The following is a 23,238-nucleotide window of genomic DNA, read 5'->3' on the forward strand; positions in this document are numbered from 1 at the left end:
TCAATTAAAGTCTGTGTAAGTTAAGGTTAGTCTTAATTGAGTTAGTCACTATTAATCAATTAGAAACCACTACTTATCAATTTAGCAATATTATATATAAAAAAAAACATTAGTTGTAAAACACGGACAGAAACTGAAGCAAAATAGTTTGTGCACTCAGCACAGCATGGTCAAAACAAAGGAGTTGGATCTAGATGCGAGAAAAGCACTTGTTACAGTAACTACTACAGCAGCAGGGGAATCGATAAAGAGTGTTGAGGGGAAAAAAATTGTAATACAAAAATCCACAATAATCAGGAAGTATTTGAAGACTAATTCAACTGAAAGCATGGAAAGAAATGGACGTCCCAGGAAAAGTATGACTATAGCATAAAGAACTGTTCGAGCAGCTCGCAAAAATCCACCATTTACAGCCAAGGATCTAAAGAAACATCTGGTATAGCAGTGTATGAAATAACTATACAAAGTCATCTAAACACAAAAGGCTTTTACGCGACCTTACCACATTTCACAACAATTAAAAAAATAAAAAGCGTCTTGAATGATCTTTAGTTAAGGGTGTCAATAATTTTGTCTGCAACTGTGTGTAATCATGACAACTCCCTGATTGTGATCCATAAGTACAGCAAGACTATAAACATCAACATGACTACCCACAAATGTGTAGAAATTATTACCAGACTATACTTCTAACTTATTGTTTGTTATAAACATTTTTTTATTTGAAAAGTTACAATTGTAATATAACGTTTGCCAGTTGTGATCATTTAAGCTGTTCAACTTTATTATTATTATTATTATTATTATTATTATTATTATTATTATTATTTATTAGCATATATGTATATATATATATATATATATATATATATATATATATATATATATATATATATATATGTAATTAAACAAGACTTAATGTATTTTATATTTACTGTAAAAGCTATTATGTAATCACGTGAAGAGCAATCAAATAAAATACACAACCATTTATGATACAAAAAACATTGATACATATAAAAAAATTAATATAACACGAATAAATGCCAATAAAAAAGCAAACGTAACTTTCAGTAAGTAAAATGCTGATGTTTTACCCTATCATTTCTGCATCACGAAATCTGATCGTCACGTGACTCGTACGCTAATATGTCAGGGGGGGACAAATTTGGCAGGGGGGCGAAATTTGCCATGACAACGGCAATGGATTCCTTGACCAGGGTGACCAGACGCCCCGGTAAAGCCGGGCTTGCCAGTTTTCAGACTTCATGTTTTTGTCCCGGTCAGAAACAGTAACATTATCTTCCCGGTTTTGTTATTTTGTACTCACATTGCTTATAAGTACACAACTGTAGCGATGTGCTGGGCAAGTTCACAGCAGAGTAATTTTATTATACAATCAATCATGTGAATCACTTGTTTTCTGATTATGTGTTTAATAATTCATATTCTGTTTAACGTCCTGGACCATGGGTATGGATTTATTTATTTATTTAATTGTATCTTGCCAGTGCCACAAGCTGTTCCTAAAATATACCTCCAATGAAGGCCGGATTAACCCACAATTAACTCTGACACTTTTGTAGTGAACATATGGCTCCCTCGATTTCCGTGTTAAATGAACACTTTGGAAAGTGTTAAGAAATTAACCCTGCTAGAGAGTAAAGTTTTCAACACTGTAGGAGTTTAAATGTCATCTCATTCAGTGTAAGTTTAACTATATTGTGCTGTAAAGAAAAAACTCTCTCAGTGAAGAATTTGGACACTAAGTGTAAATGTCACACTGCTATTTAGTAATTTTAACTCACTCAGAAATATTCAGCTTCATAGATTAAATACTATGCTACAGGAATACTTGTAAGACAAAGCACTAATTAAATACACTTCATACAAATTCTAAAAAGGGATCCAGACACATGACTCTATTAAAACAAAGCATTTATTTCACAAAATACACCTTTTGGACACCAAGTACAGTTTATATTATTATTATTATTATTATTATTATTTATTTTCTTAGCAGATGCAATTATCCAGTGCGACTTACAATTGTTACAAGATATCACATTATACATTATTTCACATTATACAGATATCACATTATTTATTTTTACATACAATTGCCCATTTATACTTTTAGACAACAGTGTTCATCCACAAGAATAACTGCTGGTAAAGGAAAAAATAAAAAGTACACTTGAATATCATTTTACAAATCAAAATGTCCTCACTGCCATCCTGGGTTATTTTGTACTATTTCTGTAGCCCAACTTGTAATTTACACAAATGCATTTAACTCCAGAACATGACATTTTGTTACTGTTTCACTTTAACTGGGTAGATTTTGACATCACAGCCAAAAGTTTATGTCCACGGTGAATGGTTTGGTTGCCTTTGGATCTCATATTTTGGACATTCTTTTGGCTGCGATTTCTAAATCTCCTCAATTCAATGGAAGCAGTGACAAACCTGCACCTTCTGTGGAAGGAGTGATATTTACATCTTCCTTTATATTTCCATATTTATAGAAACTCCCATTGCATAACCAGCCCTCAAAATGCCACAATACTTATTTCAATTCTAAAACTATAGAACTTAAAATCAAAATACAAAAACACCCCATTATTCACTGAAATGTTTTTTTTTCCATTTAGCTTGAGTATTAAAGTTTCTCAATGGATTTTCAAAGCTGTCGAAGCTTTTCTCCATCTTAGATCTGATGGCGTCATGAGAAGATACTAAGCTCATTACATCATCTTTTATATCTGAATGCAATTCATGCACAAGTTTTCAATGACATATTGCCAATGACAGATGTAAGTATCTCTGACCAGCAAGGCGACTTGAATGATTTTTCTTCAGAATCACCGTGAACTTCACAAAGCTGCTACGTGACGAAGGATCTCGCCCAGGAAATGTGTGCGTCTGTAATTGCAAAACTGCAGGGGTATGGTATAGCTACTAATGTTCTAACATCTGCCACTGGAAATATGAACCCTTCAATTGAGAAGAAAGTAGGAGGCGCTTTTTTTTTACACAGAGAATTGTGAGGGTCTGGAAGCCACTCCCAGTGATGTTGTTGAAGCTGACACCCTGGGATCCTTCCTCTCGTCTGCAGTACTTCGTGTGGCAGGAGGTGTCAGCAGTAGCATTTGTTTTAATATATATACATGTTAAGATGTGCGCGGTCATTTCTACACATGTTTGCATGAGCTTCCTCACCCCCCCCCAGGATACATTCTGTGCCTCCCAGTTTCAGAAGCACTGATGTAGGAAACAGGGCTACAATCATTTGCATACACAGCAGGCTTGGGATTTTTTGAGTTGAATTAGTTTATTTTCACAGTTGCCTGCATTTGAAACCGACGAGAGAGACGCAGGGTCTGCTTTGGTATTCTGGTGTGATTGAGATGCTTTCATTGAGTAAACTGAATTGTTTTTGTTTTGTTTTTAAGTGTCCTGACTGACTGATTCTCTGTGAACTAGACTGTGTTTCTTTAGTTTTTTTGACTCTACAAATCTCTTCCCACACTCACTACACTCAAAAGGTTTCTCTCCCGTGTGGGTTATGTGGTGTGTTCTGAGGCTGTGTCTTCAACTGAAACTCTTCTTACGTACTGGACACACATACGGTTTCTCTCCTGTGTGAATTCACTGGTGATTTTGAAGGTTACCTTTCTGATTAAAACGCCTCCCACAGTCAGGACACTCATACGGTTTCTATCCTGTGAAAGTTAGCTGGTGTTCTTGAAGGTTACCTTTCTGATTAAAACTCCTCCCACACTCAAAATACTCATACGGTTTCACTCCCGTGTGAATTTGCTGGTGTGCTTGAAGTCTGTATTTACGATTAAAACCTTTCCCACAATCAGCACAGTGAAACGGTTTATTTCTACTGTGAGTTAGCTGGTGTCTTTGAAGGTCACCTTTCCGATTAAAACTCCTCCCACAATCTGCACAGTGAAACAGTTTCTCTCCCGTGTGAATTCGCTGGTGTGCTTGAAGTCTATATTCACGATTAAAACATTTCCCACAATCAGCACAGTGAAACGGTTTATTTCTACTGTGAGTTAGCTGGTGTCTTTGAAGGTCACCTTTCTGATTAAAACTCCTCCCACAGTCAGGACACTTGTATGGTTTCTCCCCTGTGTGAATTTGCTGGTGTGTTCTCAGGTTACATTTCTGATTAAAACTCCTCCCACAGTCAGGACACTCATATGGTTTCTCTCCCGTGTGAATTCGCTGGTGTAGTTTTAATCCAGTTGCACCTCTGAATGTCTTCCCACACTCTGTACAGTGATAGGGTTTCTCTGCTGTGTGACTTCTCTGGTGTATTTTCAGCTTTCCCAGATCACTCAAATTGGTGCCACATTCAGTACAGTTATACAAGATCTGCTCTGAAGGAATCTGCTGGGGAGTTTGTAGGGAAATGAAGTTGCCCTGGGTTGCAGAACTGTCAGGATGTGGAGTCGCTGTATATCCCACAGGAAGTGGTCGGCTATCTTGTGCAGAAAGATTCTGAACCGAGCGAGTTCTCAGTTTCTTCACATATTCATCTTGGGGTGTTGACTCTCTGTGTTTCTGGTTACGCTGCAGTTTCCCATCAGTAGAGATTTTGCTCTGGGGTGCTGGAGTGGAGGTGCGTCTTCCTAGATCTGCTTTAGAAGCGTAGGAAACAGAAGCCAAGGTTACTGCACAGCATTGAATCACAGCCACTTTCCTGCAAGGCTTCACCTCACAGCCATCACTGTTAACAAGCAGAACATTGAAAAGCAAGAAAAATGCTAAACTCTTAATCCTTCACAAAACAATTGCAATTCTTATATAAACTGTATTTTTGACATTCTACTCACAGGCTGTGCTGCTCGTGGACGGCATCGCTCCTTCCTCCTTTCCATCTGCAGCTCTTTCCTGAGGGGGGTGATGTTTCCTCTGAATGGACCCCAGCACAGTGCCCTCTTCTCCAACACTAGAACCAGTGTCTTCAGAGACAGGCTGATTGGGTTTCATGCAGATCTGTTCAGGAGGATAATCCTCACAGCAGCTAGATTCCATCTTAACTATATTCTCCTCCAGTGTATTGACTTTATTTTCTTTACTAACTTCCTCTGTGATGTGATCACACTCCAGCTCTACGGCCTCCTCTTTAATGTGGACAGGTTCAAGTTCAGGGATCTCTTTACTTTCTACAATTGTCAGGTCTGTAATCTCCATTATTCTTCCACACCACTCCTGATCACAGATTTCCTCATTTGTGTAAACAGCTTCCATCACTGGCTGCTCCTCTGCTTCACTGAAAGCACGTCTCTCTCCAGAATCTGCGTGAAAAAAAATTATACATGCTTTTAACTCTCACTTTACAAATAAATACAATCATGTAATTATGTGGAATTTATAACTGTATGAAATAATGCATCATGGATATTATATATGCAACATTGTGAACGGTGCCTTCTTCAAGGAAACACAATCATTACAGTAGTGCTGTATTTAATTGTATTTTTTTAATGACTGGAAGGCATACAAGAACCATAACATTATTAATCTCACCTTGAACTCTGATGAATAATCCCTGGTTCTCGTTCCTCTGAAAGTCTTGTTCATTGCAGTCGGGGTTCATGTTTCTGAGAGGTTGTTTAATGTCTGCATCTGCAGCGTTCATGCATTCCCGCACTGCTTTCAGCTCGCTCTCTGATATTTCCAATCTCAGCTTCAGACTTTCATTCTCTTTCTCCTTTCCAGCCATTTCCATTCGGAATTCAGTGAATTTGCCGCCGACAACTTTTGTGATTTGGCACAAGACGGTGTCTACAGCCGCTTTCACTGCGTGCTCGATGGTAGAGGCGAGCTCGTCTTGAAAGAACGACACGGAGACACTGACGTCCATCTTCACTGACTGTTAGCTTGAGACTGATATCCTTTCTGTATTCACGCTTTTATTATGAATAATATTGGGCGCCTCTCTTTGTTATTCAGTCAGCACTTGACTTATTTAGCAAGTTTCTCTGCTGCTGCAGCTCAACAACCCCACACAGTCCCACACACACAATGTAAACAAACCCGCACACACTTCCGCTTCCTCCCTGCTCCCATGGAGACGAGCACGTCGTGACGTCACGTTAGCGGATTGGCGCCTCCTGCTGGAAACACCCGGATGGAAGCTGACGGCAATGGATTCCTTGACCAGGGTGACCAGACGCCCCGGTAAAGCCGGGCTTGCCAGTTTTCAGACTTCATGTTTTTGTCCCGGTCAGAAACAGTAACATTATCTTCCCGGTTTTGTTATTTTGTACTCACATTGCTTATAAGTACAGAACTGTAGCGATGTGCTGAGCAAGTTCACAGCAGAGTGATTTTATTATACAATCAATCGTGTGAATCACTTGTTTTCTGATTATGTGTTTAATAATTGATATTCTGTTTAACGTCCTGGACCATGGCTGTGTATTTATTTATTTATTTAATTGTATCTTGCCAGTGCCACAAGCTGTTCCTAAAATATACCTTCAATCAAGGCCGGATTAACCCATAATTAACTCTGACACTTTTGTAGTGAACATATGGCTCCCTCGATTTCCGTGTTAAATGAACACTTTGGAAAGTGTTAAGAAATTAACCCTGCTAGAGAGTAAAGTTTTCAACACTGTAGGAGTTTAAATGTCATCTCATTCAGTGTAAGTTTAACTATATTGTGGTGTAAGTGTAAATGTCACACTGCTATTTAGTAATTTTAACTCACTCATAAATATTCAGCTTCATAGATTAAATACTATGCTACAGGAATACTTGTAAGACAAAGCAGTAATTAAATGCACTTCATACCAATTCTAAAAAGGGATCCAGACACATGACTCTCTTAAATCAAAGCATTTATTTCACAAAATACACCTTTTGGACACCAAGTACAGTTTATATTATTATTATTATTATTATTATTTATTTATTTTCTTAGCAGGCAATTATCCAGTGCGACTTACAATTGTTACAAGATATCACATTATACATTATTTCACATTATACAGATATCACATTATTTATTTTTACATACAATTACCCATTTATACTTTTAGACAACAGTGTTCATCCATAAGAACAACTGCTGGTAAAGGAAATAAAAAGTACACTTGAATATCATTTTCCAAATCAAAATGTCCTCACTGCCATCCTGGGTTATTTTGTATTATTTCTGTAGCCCAACTTGTAATTCACACAAATGCATTTAACTCCAGAATATGACATTTTGTTACTGTTTCACTTTAACTCAGGAGATTTTGACATCACAGCTAGAAGTTTGTGTCCACGGTGAGTGGTTTGGTTGCCTTGGGATCTCATATTTTAAACGTTCTTTGTGAACACACTTTTAGCTGCGATTTCTAAATCTCCTCAATTCAATGGAAGCAGTGACAAACCTGCACCTTCTGTGGAAGGAGTGATATTTACATCTTCCTTTATATCTCCATATTTATAGAAATTCCCATTGCATAACCAGCCCTCAAAGTGCCACGATACTTATTTCAATTCCCAAACTATAGAACTTCAAATCAAAATACAATGTTGTGGTTGGCATGTACATTAAATAACTCACTGGAACCGCATGCAAATCAGGTTCTTCAAAGCCATATGAAGTCTGAAGATCAAATGGAACGTTTTTCCAAGTTCCTGTCGCATGAAATGAATGAAGATGTTCTACAAAACAAACGGTTTCAAATTCAGATGCCACTAAAAAATATTGTTCAGCTTCTCGAACAATTCCAGTTATTTTACTAAATACCGGCATTTCGTCTTCTATTTTTATACAATATGCTGTAGCTATTTGGTGTTTTTGGGCCAGTGATTTGGTAATAGTTTTGAAATTCTTGACACTGTTTTTAATAAACTTGTGCTTTGCCTCAAATCTCATTGCCCAGAAATGCAATAATGGATCTATTTTTCTGATGCATCTGGGATAATGGATCATGAAATGGTGCTTTGGAATCGAATTGCATTGTGGGTATAGCTCTCTGAAAAGCTTATGATGTTCTGCAATTAGGTGCTTGAGATACACTGTCATACCCTCAGTAATCACTGGTGAAAAAACAATATTGAAGATATTTAATAACATCAGAAGCAAGCTCAGATTTTTGTTTCCCTCATTTACAATGTCTCCAAATATTAGAGGAATATTTTTAATTAAGCAGAATGTTTGAATATTATTATATATTTCTTAGCAGACGCCCTTAACCAAGGTGACTTACAATTGTTACAAGATATCACCTTATTTTTACATTCAATTACCCATTTATACAGTTGGGTTTTTACTGGGGCAATCTATGTAAAGTACCTTGCTCAAGGGTACAGCAGCAGTGTCCCCCCACCTGGGACTGAACCCACGACCCTCCGGTCAAGAGTCCAGAGCCCTAACCGCTACTCCACACTGCTGCCCGCATCGCATTGAGCTCCATCCCATTGCCAGACTGCTCTAGATTGAACGTTGGACAACTCTTTCTCTCCAACAAACCATAATTCTAAGAGTGAATTCTATTAATGATGTCATGCTTGGAGATGACACTGTCAGAGAGAGAGCCAAAAAGCAACTTCATTTCATACTGGGGGACGCCTTCGAGGACATCGCGCATAATATCAAAAGCAAAGTGATCAGAAATGAGAAAGAAACTGTAAGTCATTCAGCAAACAATATCGCTTCATTCCAAAGGAGGAGGGTCATGTAGGGTCTGCTAACAGATCATTGCAATGCTGTTCATGCAAAACTCTGTCATGTAATATGATGTTAGAATCATCGTCGCTGAATACTGACTGAGACGCATTCTTATCAATCAAGCAGAGTCGACAGAAAAAAAACTGAACTGAAAGATTCCCTGAACCCCAGAAGTGTGTGCACCCCTAAGGTATCTCCTGTGAACTGAGCAACTGTACCATCAATTGGTTATTCAGACAAAGTAACTTTAATTCCAGTACTTACAAAATGTTTTTAATCATCAACGTGAGGTTGTAGTGTAGCATTAAACCCATACTATCTTTAATATCTTCTGTGTGGAACAGTGAAACAAGGTGAATATTCATTAGTGCTGAATTTACCTTTGGTGAAAGATTTCTAAGAAGAAAATATAAGCTTCCAATTTGATGTATCCCTTGCTTGGATCCTAATGGGTTTGCAGTTTCAAAGTCATCCTAGTAAAGTTGTATTTGAAATGCATTTCTATGCCGAGAGAAAAGTGGATGATTTCAATAGCAGCTGCCGTCACCAAAAATCTTTATAAACCGCGTTTTGTTCACAGGGTTGTACAATAGGATTACAAATGTCTGGACTCCAAAATATAAACTTTAAAGATTCTAACAATGGAATATAAATACACTTGTCAGTTACAGGATCGTGATCATATGTGCCTGTATCCCGGTTTCTTCTGCTGTCAAATCTTACTCCTAGAGGGACCTCAACAGACTCCACTACACCTCATTTTTCACTGAAATGTCTTTTCCATTTAGCTTCAGTATTAATGTTTGTAAATGGATTTTCAAAGCTATCGGTTTCTATCCTGTGTGAGTTAGCTGGTGTTGTTGAAGGTCACATTTCTGATTAAAACCTTTCCCACAATCAGCACAGTGAAACGGTTTATCTGTACTGTGAGATAGCTGGTGTGATTGAAGGTTAGATTTCTGATTAAAACGCCTCCCACAGTCAGGACACTCATACGGTTTCTCTCCTGTGTGAATTCGCTGGTGTTTTTGAAGGTCACCTTTCTGATTAAAACTCCTCCCACAATCAGCACAGTGAAACGGTTTCTCTCCTCTGTGAATTCGCTGGTGTTTTTTAAGGTTACATTTCTGACTAAAACACCTCCCACAGTCAGAACACAAAAATGGTTTCTCTCCTGTGTGAGTTAGCTGGTGTTTTTGAAGGTTACATTTATGATTAAAACTCTTCCCACAATCAGCACAGTGAAACGGTTTCTCTCCTCTGTGAATTCGCTGGTGTTTTTTAAGGTTACATTTCTGATGAAAACGCCTCCCACAGTCAGGACACTCGTACGGTTTCTCTCCTGTGTGAGTTAGCTGGTGTGATTGAAGGTTTCCTTTCTGATTAAAACTCCTCCCACAATCAGCACAGTGAAATGGTTTCTCTCCCGTGTGAATTCGCTGGTGTGCTTGAAGTAAAGTTTTAAGATTAAAACCTTTCCCACAATCAGCACAGTGAAATGGTTTATTTGTACTGTGAGTTAGCTGGTGTCTTTGAAGTCCTTGTTTCTGACTGAAACTCCTCCCACAATCAGCACAAAGAAATAGTTTATCTGTACAGTGAGTTAGCTGGTGTGATTGAAGGGTTCCTTTCTGATGAAAACGCCTCCCACAGTCAGGACACTCATACGGTTTCTCTCCTGTGTGAATTCGCTGGTGTTTTTGAAGGTCACCTTTCTGATTAAAACTCCTCCCACAATCAGCACAGTGAAACGGTTTCTCTCCTCTGTGAATTCGCTGGTGATTTTTAAGGTTACATTTCTGATTAAAACACCTCCCACAGTTAGAACACACAAATGGTTTCTCTCCTGTGTGAGTTAGCTGGTGTTTTTGAAGGTTACATTTATGATTAAAACTCTTGCCACAGTCAGGACACTCGTACGGTTTCTCTCCTGTGTGAGTTAGCTGGTGTGATTGAAGGTTTCCTTTCTGATTAAAACTCCTCCCACAATCAGCACAGTGAAACGGTTTCTCTCCCGTGTGAATTCGCTGGTGTATTTTCAGCTTTTCCCGGTCACTGAAATTGGTGCCACATTCAGTACAGTGATACAAGATCTGCTCTGAAGGAATCTGCTGGGGAGTTTGTAGGGAAATGAAGTTGCCCTGGGTTGCAGAACTGTCGGGATGTGGAGTCGCTGTAAATCCCACAGGAAGTGGTCGGCTATCTTGTGCAGAAAGATTCTGAACCGAACGAGTTCTCAGTTTCTTCACATATTCATCTCGGGGTGTTGACTCTCTGTGTTTCTGCTTACGCTGCAGTTTCCCATCAGTAGAGATTTTGCTCCGGGGTGCTGGAGTGGAGGTGCGTCTTCCTAGATCTGCTTTAGAAGTGCAGGAAACAGAAGCCAAGGTTACTGCACAGCATTGAATCACAGCCACTTTCCTGCAAGGCTTCACCTCACAGCCATCACTGTTAACAATTAGAACATTGAAAAGCAAGAAAGATGATAAACTCTTAATCCTTCACAAAACAATTGCAATTCTTATATAAACTGTATTTTTGACATTCTACTCACAGGCTGTGCTGCTCGTGGACGGCATCGCTCCTTCCTGAGGGGGGTGATGTTTCCTCTGAATGGACCCCAGCACAGTGCTCTCTTCTCCAATACCAGAACCAGTGTCTTCAGAGACAAGCTGATTGGGTTTCATGCAGATCTGTTCAGGAGGATAATCTTCACAATGGCTAGATTCCATCTTAACTATATTCTCCTCCAGTGTATCGACTTTATTTTCTTCACTAACTTCCTCTGTGATGTGAACACACTCCAGCTCTACGGCCTCCTCTTTAATGTGGACAGGTTCAAGTTCAGGGATCTCTTTACTTTCTACAATTGTCAGGTCTGTAATCTCCATTATTCTTCCACACCACTCCTGATCACAGATTTCCTCTTGTGTGTAAACAGCTTCTATCACTGGCCCATTCTCTGCTTCACTGAAAGCACGTCTCTCTCCAGAATCTGCGTGAAACAAAATGATACATGCTTTTAACTCTCACTGTACAAATAAATACAATCATGTAATTCCGTGGAGTTTATAACTGTATGAAATAACACATCATAGATATTTATGCCACAAAGAGTTGTGTTCAGATCCAGTTTTAAACGAGTCCCGTCAGTTACCTGGATAATATAGATCAGAATTTGGCCTGTGAATTGAAAATATGGTTTGGATTAAAAAATAAAAATGCTGATTGAGAGAAATTATTGATGACAAAAATTAACAGCCGTATGTTAAATACAACACAACCCACACCCTGGCGTGTGTTATCTCTTACATGATAAACACACAAACACACACACTGAGCATCAAAAGAAACGTATCACTTATATTTTGGATAAAACTCACTAGATGTGATTGAAAAACGACAAACCCTGCAGTGACTTTTTATTGTGCTGATTAACAATTGACATCATGAAGATGCTGCAAAATGATCTGTCGATCTCGGGCAGTGTTGTGACTCTTGCTCTCCCAGTTGGTGGCGCTGTCATTGACAGAGTGTGTCTGGTTATACCGTCTCGCCAGGTTTGAAATCGCTGGCAGTGTGAGCACCCAAGACGACGAGCCACAGCACGCTGCCCTAGTCCAGCCTCCAACATGCCGATCGCACGAAGGCGCTGCTCTCTTGACAGACGTGGCATATTGTTTTTTTCTGTGATTTTCTTAATTGCTTTTACTCAAGCTTGCAATTCAACAGCTGAAATCGCTCCATATCCAGCGTCCAATCAACTGTCTCACTAATTAGGTGATTAAGTGCATCTGCTTCATTCACAGTCACTCAAGAGTGTCGTGGTCATGGATGAATGATCGAGTGATTAAAAAGAAACAAAAAAACATGTTGTCAATGTCTATCATTTATATACCTTATTTTTTTCGAAAATAAGAACATAAGAAAGTTTCCAAATGAGAGGAGGCCATTCAGCCCATCTTGCTCGTTTGGTTGTTAGTAGCTTATTGATCCCCAGAATCTCATCAAGCAGCTTCTTGAAGGATCCCAGGGTGTCAGCTTCAACAACATTACTGGGGAGATGGTTCCAGACCCTCATAATTCTCTGTGTAAAAAAGTGCCTCCTATTTTCTGTTCTGAATGCCCCTTTATCTAATCTCCATTTGTGACCCCTGGACCTTGTTTCTTTTTTCAGGTCAAAGAAGTCCCCTGGGTCGACACTGTCTATACCTTTTAGGATTTTGAATGCTTGAATCAGATCGCTGTGTAGTCTTCTTTGTTCAAGACTGAATAGATTCAATTCTTTTAGCCTGTCTGCATACGACATGCCTTTTAAACTCGGGATAACTCTGGTTGCTCTTCTTTGCACTCTTTCTAGAGCAGCAATATCCTTTTTGTAACGAGGTGACCAGAACTGAACACAATATTCTAGGTGAGGTCTTACTAATGCATTGTAAAGTTTTAACATTACTTCCCGTGATTTAAATTGAATGTGTTATAATAGTGATAAGTTTCTTTTGTTGTTAATGAATTTTATATATATATATATATATATACATATATATATAAAATAAAAGCAAAAACAGTGTTTTTTTTTTTTTTCCAAACCTCTTTGTAGATTTCCTCCTACAGAAGGAAACAAACACTAGGGACTGAAACCGTTCTAGTCAACTGTAGACATCCACATTTGAATTTCCTTCAGCCTCCCGCATTGTGAACACCTCTACCCAAACTTTTTTTTTTCTAAATTTCCAACCGCCCAAATGAAAAAGTTTCTAAAATGTAAACAGGCATGCTGCGCATTTGGATAAGCCTCTGACGTAGTAGGACAAGGGACGCATCTCTCTCAGGAGGCAGAGCGCGTGGGGCATTTGGCATTCTACATTATTATTATTATTATTATTAGTTTTTAATTATAACTGTATGAAATAACACATCATGGATATTATATATGCAACATTGTGAACGGAGCCTTCTTCAAGGAAACACAATCATTACAGTAGTGCTGTATTTAATTGTATTTTTTTTTAATAACTGGAAGGCATACAAGAACCACAACATTATTAAACTCACCTTCAACTCTGATGAATAATCCCTGGTTCTCGTTCCTCTGAAAGTCTTGTTCATTGCAGTCGGGGTTCATGTTTCTGAGAGGTTGTTTAATGTCTGCATCTGCAGCGTTCATGCATTCCCGCACTGCTTTCAACTCGCTCTCTGATATTTCCAATCTCAGCTTCAGACTTTCATTCTCTTTCTCCTTTCCAGCCATTTCCATTTGGAATTCAGTGAATTTGCCGCCGACAACTTTTGTGATTTGGCACAAGACGGTGTCTACAGCCGCTTTCACTGCGTGCTCGATGGTAGAGGCGAGCTCGTCTTGAAAGAACGACACGGAGACACTGACGTCCATCTTCACTGACTGTTAGCTTGAGACTGATATCCTTTCTGTATTCACGCTTTTATTATGAATAATATTGGGAGCCTCTCTTTGTTATTCAGTCAGCACTTGACTTATTTAGCAAGTTTCTCTGCTGCTGCAGCTCAACAACCCCACGCAGCCCCACACACACAATGTAAACAAACCCGCACACACTTCCGCTTCCTCCCTGCTCCCATGGAGACGAGCGCGTCGTGACGTCACGTTAGCGGATTGGCGCCTCCTGCTGGAAACACCCGGATGGAAGCTGACGGTCTCGTGCCAAATTTGTCCCCCCCTGAGTCATGTGACATGTCAGCGTTCTGTTGCTATGCGCGTCACTGCTTTTGCTCCACAGATCTTGACACTGACAGTTGGAGTTCGTTGGCGCCGTCGTACAATTGTAATCAAATAATTTCTCTTTTTACAGGACAAATTTGTAATACTGTGTTTTTTTCCCCCTCAGAAAACTACATTTATCAATCGATATGGATCACTTGAGAGCGGTATATCGCTACCTCAGCACAGGTGAGTATCCTGAACAAGCCACCAAAGAGGAGAAGAGGGGTATCAGAAAGAAAGCCAGTACATTCGTTTTGAAAGGTAAAAAAAAATAGAGAAATATTGAAAATTAATATTAATACATTATAAGTTATTGAAGCCGCCCTGTATTTTTGAAGATGTACATCTAAATAAATGATAAACGTGTGTGTGTGTAATTATATATATATATATATATATATATATATATATATATATATATATATATATATATTTAATTTTAATTTTTGATTGGTATGGTAGTCTTAGTTTCTGAACTACTGAATTACTGCCTGACTTGAGTATTTCCAGGGCAGAGATATCAAAAGTAAATTGGATGTCAGTTCTAACACCCACCTTGTTTAATGTAGTTATATTGAACCAGCTGGGGAGGGGCTGATTCACTGTATTGAAGTGATATTGTGCCAAATAAGGTGGGTGTAACATGATATAAAAGTACTGTATATGTAATTCTGAAGTGATAAACAACTTCACATTTTACGTGTACATGTTTCAGACATTAATGCTTCAATTTCAAATTCGATTTCCATTCCTATTAACTGATATTAGACAATTACATATTATAGAAGTTGAGAGCATGAAATGTCCGTATGATTTACTGATAACACACGTCACTATAAATTGGTGATGTCATTTTTCGACAGGCAGCTTCTTTAAAGTCCTTCTTTTTTTGTGGGTTATGTGAGAAGGCATTTTAAAGTTCTGTTAAACCTGCTCCTAACGCCCCACTCCATCGGTAAGGACCTTGACGTGGTGACGGGGCTTTTTACCAAAGCTGACCTGCAGTCTAGTGTTTTTTTTTCCACTAATGCTTACGCATTAAGTCCTGGATCGCACGTTACAATGGAAATATGCAATCTGATCATGTACTTGTTTTATTGTGAAGAATACAGAAAAAAAAGTTTGCTACATTTTTCAACATGTGCCTTTTTTGTGAATGTCTTTCTGGTTTGGACAACTACACCTGATACACAACCCACTAAAATGATTGAGTGCAGATTTCTGCTTGCCCTGCAGTGCTCTGTTAAGGGTTCCCCAGGACTAAGACTGGACAACTCGGATCTAGATTGACTTCTACTCTAGCATTTACACAAATCTGACATCCTGTATGCTTCATTAGTTAAGAGCCTGAATTATACACACTAAAGTCAGGGACAATATGTTGTGGTTAACAATCATATTGCTTCTAGTTCCAAATTTGTACTTTTGAGTGTTTGAAGTTATGGAAGAAACATTCTTACTTTATAGCATATCATATAATTTGGCTTCATACATATTTAACAAATGCATATACAGTATTACTGATAACAAATGAACAACCACCAATCTGCAGACCTGCTTTGAGAATGACAGGCTCCATTCCAGGACGATGCCAATGATCTGACAAACACTGTAGGAAGTGGCAACACATACCATGAGGGTGTATTACTTCATTTTTTAATGACAAGTTATATGGTTAAACTAAGAGAAATGTGTTTGCAGATTTAGTGCAAGACCATGCATGAATAATGCTAAAGATTAAATCTTTTGACCTGTTCATTCCTTTAATTTTTGACATTCCCTAAATGTTTCTCACAATATACACTGAAGCTACTGTATAACCTATATTAATCATATTGGTGTAAATAACAATATTTGTTAATCACAAACTTATTGGCACATTTTCAATTAAAGTCTGTGTAAGTTAAGGTTAGTCTTAATTGAGTTAGTCACTATTAATCAATTAGAAACCACTACTTATCAATTTAGCAATATTATATAAAAAAAAAACATTAGTTGTAAAACACGCACAGAAACTGAAGCAAAATAGTTTGTGCACTCAGCACAGCATGGTAAAACAAAGGAGTTGGATCCAGATGTGAGAAAAGCACTTGTTACAGTAACTACTACAGCAGCAGGGGAATCGATAAAGAGAGTTGAGGGGAAAAAAATTGTAATACAAAAATCCACAATAATCAGGAAGTATTTGAAGACTAATTCAACTGAAAGCATGGAAAGGAATGGACGTCCCAGGAAAAGTACGACTATAGCATAAAGAACTGTTCGAGCAGCTCGCAAAAATCCACCATTAACAGCCAAGGATTTAAAGAAACATCTGGTATAGCAGTGTATGAAATAACTATACAAAGTCATCTAAACACAAAAGGCTTTTACGCGACCTTACCACATTTCACAACAATTAAAAAAATAAAAAGCGTCTTGAATGATCTTTAGTTAAGGGTGTCAATAATTTTGTCGGCAACTGTATGTGTAATCATGACAACTCCCTGATTGTGATCCATAAGTACAGCAAGACTATAAACATCAACATGACTACCCACAAATGTGTAGAAATTATTACCAGACTATACTTCAAACTTATTGTTTGTTATAAACATTTTTTTATTTGAAAAGTTACAATTGTAATATAACGTTTGCCAGCTGTTCAACTTTATTATTATTATTATTATTATTATTATTATTATTTACTTATTAGCATATATATATATATATATATATATATATATATATATATATATATATATATATATATATATATATATATATGTAATTAAACTAGACTTAATGTATTTTATATTTACTGTAAAAGCTCTTATGTAATCACGTGAACAGCAATCAAATAAAATACACAACCATTTATGATACAAAAAACATTGATACATATAAAAAAATAAATATAATACGAATAAAAGCCAATAAAAAAGCAAACGTAACTTTCAGTAAGTAAAATGCCGATGTTTTACCCTATCATTTCTGCATCACGAAATCTGATCGTCACGTGACTCGTACGCTAATATGTCACATGACTCAGGGGTGGGGACAAATTTGGCAGGGGGGTGAAATTTAACATTCAATAGTCTTTAAAACCCTGTTTTTAATAAACTTGTGCTTTGCCTGAAATCTCATTGCCCAGAAATGCAATAATGGACCTATTTCTCTGATGCATCTGGGATAACGGATCATGAAATGGTGCTTTGGAATCGAATTGCATTATGGGTATAGCTCTCTGAACAGCTTATGATGTTCTGCAATTAGGTGCTTGAGATACAGTGTCATACCCTCAGTAATCACTGGTGAAAAAACAATATTGAAAATATTTAACAACATCAGAAGCAAGCTCCGATTTTTGATTACAATGTCTCCAAATATTACGGGAATATTTTTAATTAAGCAGAATGTTTGAATATTATTATTTATTTCTTAGCAGACTCCCTTATCCAGGGCGACTTACAATTGTTACAAGATATCACGTTATTTTTACATACAATTCCCCATTTATACAGTTTGGTTTTTACTGGAGCAATCTAGGTAAAGTACCTTGCTCAAGGGTACAGCAGCAGTGTCCCCCCACCTGGGATTGAACCCACGACCCTCCGGTCAAGAGTCCAGAGCCCTAACCGCTACTCCACACTGCTGCCCGCATAGCATTGAGCTCTATCCCATTGCCAGACTGCTCTAGATTGATCCTTGGACAATTCTTTCTCTCCAAGAAACCATAATTCTAAGAGTGAATTCTATTAATGATGTCATGCTTGGAGATGACACTGTCAGAGAGAGAGCCAAAAAGCAACTTCATTTCATACTGGGGGATGCCTTCGAGGACATCGCGCATAATATCAAAAGCAAAATGATCAGAAATGAGAAAGAAACTGTAAGTCATTCAGCAAACAATATCGCTTCATTCCAAAGGAGGAGGGTCATGTAGGGTCTGCTAACAGATCATTGCAATGCTGTTCATGCAAAACTCTGTCACGTAATATGATGTTAGAATCATCATCGCTGAATACTGACTGAGACGCATTCTTATCAATCAAGCAGAGTCGACAGAAAAAAACTGAACTGAAAGATTCCCTGAACCCCAGAAGTGTGTGCACCCCTAAGGTATCTCCTGTGACCTGAGCAACTGTACCATCAATTGGTTCTTCAGAAAAAGGAAATTTAATTCCAGTACTTTCAAAATGTTTTTAATCATCAACGTGAGGTTGTGGTATAGCATTAAATCCTTACTTTTTAATATCTTCTGTGTGGAACAGTGAAACAAGGTGAATATTCATTAGCGCTGAATCTACCTTTGGTGAAAGATTTCTAAGAATAAAATATAAGCTTCCAATTTGATGTATCCCTTGCTTGGATCCTAATGGGTTTGCAGTTTCAAAGTCATCCTAGTAAAGTTGTATTTGGAATGCATTTCTATGCCGAGAGAAAAGTGGATGATTTCCACTTTTCACCAAAAATCTTTATAAACCGCGTTTTGTTCACAGGGTTGTACAATAGGATTACAAATGTCTGGACTCCTAAATATAAACTTAAAAGATTCTAACAATGGAATATAAATACACTTGTCAGTTACAGGATCGTGATCATGTGCCTGTATCCCGGTTTCTTCTGCTGTCAAATCTTACTCCTAGAGGGACCTCAACAGACTCCACTACACCTCGTTTTTCACTGAAATGTCTTTTTCATTTAGTTTCAGTATTAATGTTTGTAAATGGATTTTCAAAGCTATCGGTTTCTATCCTGTGTGAGTTAGCTGGTGTTGTTGAAGGTCACATTTCTGATTAAAACCTTTCCCACAATCAGCACAGTGAAATGGTTTATCTGTACTGTGAGTTAGCTGGTGTGATTGAAGGTTAGATTTCTGAGTAAAACGCCTCCCACAGTCAGGACACTCATACGGTTTCTCTCCGGTGTGAGTTCGCTGGTGTGTTTGAAGGTTACTTTTATGATTAAAACGCCTCCCACAGTCAGGACACTCATACGGTTTCTCTCCTGTGTGAGTTCGCTGGTGTTTTTGAAGGTCACATTTCTGATTGAAACTCTTCCCACAATCAGCACATTGAAACGGTTTCTCTCCCTTGTGAATTCGCTGGTGTGTTTGAAGGTTACATTTCTGATTAAAACTCTTCCCACAATCAGCACAGTGAAACGGTTTCTCTCCCGTGTGAATTCGCTGGTGTGCTTGAACGTTACTTTTCTCAATAAAACTCTTCCCACAGTCAGGACACTCGTATGTTTTCACTCTTGTGTGAATACGTTGGTGTAGTTTTAATCCAGTTGTAAGTCTGAATGTCTTCCCACAATCAGCACAGTGAAATGGTTTCTCTCCCGTGTGAATTCGCTGGTGTTTTTGAAGATCACCTTTCTGATTAAAACTCTTCCCACAATCAGCACAGTGAAACGGTTTCTCTCCCTTGTGAATTCGCTGGTGTCTTTGAAGGTCACCTTTCTGATTAAAACTCCTCCCACAGTCAGGACACTCGTACGGTTTCTCCCCCTTGTGAATTTGCTGGTGTCTTTGAAGGCTTCCTTTCTGATTAAAACTCCTCCCACAGTCTGGACACTCATATGGTTTCTCTCCTGTGTGAGTTAGCTGGTGTAGTTTTAATCCAGTTGCAAATCTGAATGTCTTCCCACACTCCGTACAGTGATTGGGTTTCTCTCCTGTGTGAACTCGCTGGTGTATTTTCAGCTTTCCCCGATCACTGAAATTGGTGCCACATTCAGTACAGTTATACAAGATCTGCTCTGAAGGAATCTGCTGGGGAGTTTGTAGGGAAATGAAGTTGCCCTGGGTTGCAGAACTGTCGGGATGTGGAGTCGCTGTATATCCCACAGGAAGTGGTCGGCTATCTTGTGCAGAAAGATTCTGAACAGAGTCAGTTCTCAGTTTCTTCACATATTCATTTTGGGGTGTCGACTCTCTGTGTTTCTGCTTACGCTGCAGTTTCCCATCAGAAGAGATTTTGCTCTGGGGTGCTGGAGTGGAGGTGCGTCTTCCTAGATCTGCTTTAGAAGCGCAGGAAACAGAAGCCAAGGTTACTGCACAGCATTGAATCACAGCCACTTTCCTGCAAGGCTTCACCTCACAGCCATCACTGTTAACAATTAGAACATTGAAAAGTAAGAAAGATGATAAACTCTTAATCCTTCACAAAACAATTGCAATTCTTACATAAACTGTATTTTTGACATTCTACTCACATGCTGTGCTGCTCGTGGACGGCATCGCTCCTTCCTCCTTTCCATCTGCAGCTCTTTCCTGAGGGGGGTGATGTTTCCCCTGAATGGACCCCAGCACAGTGCCCTCTTCTCCAACACTAGAACCAGTGTCTTCAGAGACAGGCTGATTGGGTTTCATGCAGATATGTTTAGGAGGATAATCTTCACAGCGGCTAGATTCCATCTTAACTATATTCTCCTCCAGTGTATCGACTTTATTTTCTTTACTAACTTCCTCTGTGATGTGATCACACTCCAGCTCTACGGCCTCCTCTTTAATGTGGACAGGTTCAAGTTCAGGGATCTCTATACTTTCTACAATTGTCAGGTCTGTGATCTCCATTATTCTTCCACACCACTCCTGATCAAAGATGTCCTCTTGTCCAGCTTCTATCACTGGCCCCTCCTCTGCTTCACTGAAAGCAGGTCTCTCGCCAGAATCTGCGTGAAACAAAATTATACATGCTTTTAATTCTCACTGTATAAATAAATACAACATTATTATTATTTATTTGTTAGCAGACGCCCTTATCCAGGGCGACTTACAATCGTAAGCAAATACATTTCAAGAATCACAGTACAAGTAATAATACAATTAAGAGCAAGATAAATACAATGACTTTGGTTCAAGCAAGTACAATCATGTAATTCTGTGGAGTTTATAACTGTATGAAATAACACATCATCGCGAGAGACGTGTTCAGATCCAGTTTCAAACAAGTCCTGTCATACACAGTGGCTATGTCAATGTATAATCACCTGTACCTGTTCACACAGTGGCCGTGTCAGTGTATAATCACCTGTACCTGTTCACACAGTGGCTGTGTTAATGTATAATCACCTGTACCTGTTCACACAGTGGCTGTGTCAGTGTATAATCACCTGTACCTGTTCATACAGTGGCTGTGTCAGTGTATAATCACCTGTACCTGTTCACACAGTGGCTGTGTCAGTGTATAATCACCTGTACCTGTTCACACAGTGGCTGTGTCAGCGTATAATCACCTGTACCTGTTCACACAGTGGCTGTGTCAGTGTATGATCACCTGTACCTGTTCACACAGTGGCTGTGTCAATGTATAATCACCTGTACCTGTTCACACAGTGGCTGTGTCAGCGTATGATCACCTGTACCTGTTCACACAGTGGCTGTGTCCGTGTATAATCACCTGTACCTGTTCACACAGTGGCTGTGTCAGTGTATAATCACCTGTACCTGTTCACACAGTGGCTGTGTCAGTGTATAATCACCTGTACCTGTTCACACAGTGGCTGTGTCAGCGTATAATCACCTGTACCTGTTCACACAGTGGCTGTGTCAGCGTATAATCACCTGTACCTGTTCACACAGTGGCTGTGTCAGCGTATGATCACCTGTACCTGTTCACACAGTGGCTGTGTCAGTGTATAATCACCTGTACCTGTTCACACAGTGGCTGTGTCAGCGTATGATCACCTGTACCTGTTCACACAGTGGCTGTGTCAGCGTATAATCACCTGTACCTGTTCATACATTGGCTGTGTCAGCGTATAATCACCTGTACCTGTTCACACAGTGGCTGTGTCAGCGTATGATCACCTGTACCTGTTCACACAGTGGCTGTGTCAGCGTATAATCACCTGTACCTGTTCACACAGTGGCTGTGTCCGTGTATAATCACCTGTACCTGTTCACACAGTGGCTGTGTCAATGTATAATCACCTGTACCTGTTCACACAGTGGCTGTGTCAGTGTATGATCACCTGTACCTGTTCACACAGTGGCTGTGTCAGTGTATAATCACCTGTACCTGTTCACACAGTGGCTGTGTCAGCGTATGATCACCTGTACCTGTTCACACAGTGGCTGTGTCAGTGTATGATCACCTGTACCTGTTCACACAGTGGCCGTGTCAGTGTATAATCACCTGTACCTGTTCACACAGTGGCTGTGTCAGTGTATGATCACCTGTACCTGTTCACACAGTGGCTGCGTCAGTGTATGATCACCTGTACCTGTTCACACAGTGGCCGTGTCAGTGTATAATCACCTGTACCTGTTCACACAGTGGCTGTGTCAGTGTATAATCACCTGTACCTGTTCACACAGTGGCTGTGTCAGTGTATAATCACCTGTACCTGTTCACACAGTGGCTGTGTCAGTGTATGATCACCTGTACCTGTTCACACAGTGGCTGTGACCGTGTATAATAACCTGTACTTGTTGTTACACGCCAAGTTAAACAGCTACTTTGTCATAAATGAAGCACACAGCCTTTTAACCACGCTGCTGCCAGGCGTGTTGAGGTCAAAGTGTTGTCACGGTGTAAAAACAATAGGATATATTCAACATTGTGAACGGTGCCTTCATAACAGTATTACCGTCATTACGGTCAGCGAGGTTGTTTGTATTTTTTTTTTTTAATAACTGGAAGGCATACAAGAACCATAACATTATTAAACTCACCTTGAACTCTGATGAATAATCTCTGGTTCTCGTTTCTCTGAAAGTCTTGTTCATTGCAGTCGGGGTTCATGTTTCTGAGAGGTTGTTTAATGTCTGCATCTGCAGCGTTCATGCATTCTCGCACTGCTTTCAACTCGC

General features: G+C 39.1%; 3 protein-coding genes across 4 annotated transcripts; all 3 read right to left on the reverse strand.

Moving 5' to 3' along the window:
• Positions 1-1,921: 1,921 nt before the first annotated feature.
• Positions 1,922-5,055, reverse strand: LOC131724894 (gastrula zinc finger protein XlCGF7.1-like). Its single transcript, XM_059017890.1, has 2 exons — positions 5,040-5,055; positions 1,922-4,655 (listed from the first exon to the last, which is right to left on the reverse strand). Exons 1-2 carry the CDS (start codon positions 5,053-5,055, stop codon positions 3,721-3,723), a joined length of 951 nt encoding a protein of 316 aa, XP_058873873.1. The 3' UTR covers positions 1,922-3,720.
• Positions 5,056-6,852: 1,797 nt separating this feature from the next.
• LOC131724921 (gastrula zinc finger protein XlCGF26.1-like) lies at positions 6,853-11,645 on the reverse strand. 2 transcript variants are annotated; one of them, XM_059017981.1, is made up of 2 exons: positions 11,250-11,645; positions 6,853-11,051 (listed from the first exon to the last, which is right to left on the reverse strand). In XM_059017981.1, exons 1-2 carry the CDS (start codon positions 11,584-11,586, stop codon positions 9,529-9,531), a joined length of 1,860 nt encoding a protein of 619 aa, XP_058873964.1. In that variant the 5' UTR covers positions 11,587-11,645; the 3' UTR covers positions 6,853-9,528. The 2 variants fall into 2 exon arrangements, with proteins under 2 accessions (XP_058873964.1, XP_058873963.1); XM_059017980.1 differs by having other exon boundaries at positions 6,853-11,054.
• Positions 11,646-17,833: 6,188 nt separating this feature from the next.
• LOC131724895 (zinc finger protein OZF-like) lies at positions 17,834-20,838 on the reverse strand. The gene is made up of 2 exons (XM_059017892.1): positions 20,726-20,838; positions 17,834-20,530 (listed from the first exon to the last, which is right to left on the reverse strand). The coding sequence occupies exons 1-2, from the start codon at positions 20,836-20,838 to the stop codon at positions 19,168-19,170; spliced, it is 1,476 nt and encodes a 491-aa protein (XP_058873875.1). The 3' UTR covers positions 17,834-19,167.
• Positions 20,839-23,238: the final 2,400 nt, after the last annotated feature.

This window comes from Acipenser ruthenus, chromosome 58 (assembly GCF_902713425.1).
Source record: "Acipenser ruthenus chromosome 58, fAciRut3.2 maternal haplotype, whole genome shotgun sequence".
In the NCBI taxonomy this organism is placed as follows: domain Eukaryota; kingdom Metazoa; phylum Chordata; class Actinopteri; order Acipenseriformes; family Acipenseridae; genus Acipenser; species Acipenser ruthenus.

Coding starts and splice junctions, on each gene's coding strand:
- LOC131724895 (XM_059017892.1), bottom strand. CDS start 20,838: ATGGAATCTAGCCGCTGTGAAGATTATCCTCCTAAACATATCTGCATG. Junction 20,531..20,725: donor GAAGAGGGCACTGTGCTGGG/GTCCATTCAGGG, acceptor AATTGTTAACAG/TGATGGCTGTGAGGTGAAGC.
- LOC131724921 (XM_059017980.1), bottom strand. CDS start 11,586: ATGGAGATTACAGACCTGACAATTGTAGAAAGTAAAGAGATCCCTGAA. Junction 11,055..11,249: donor GTCCACGAGCAGCACAGCCT/GTGAGTAGAATG, acceptor GCACTTCTAAAG/CAGATCTAGGAAGACGCACC.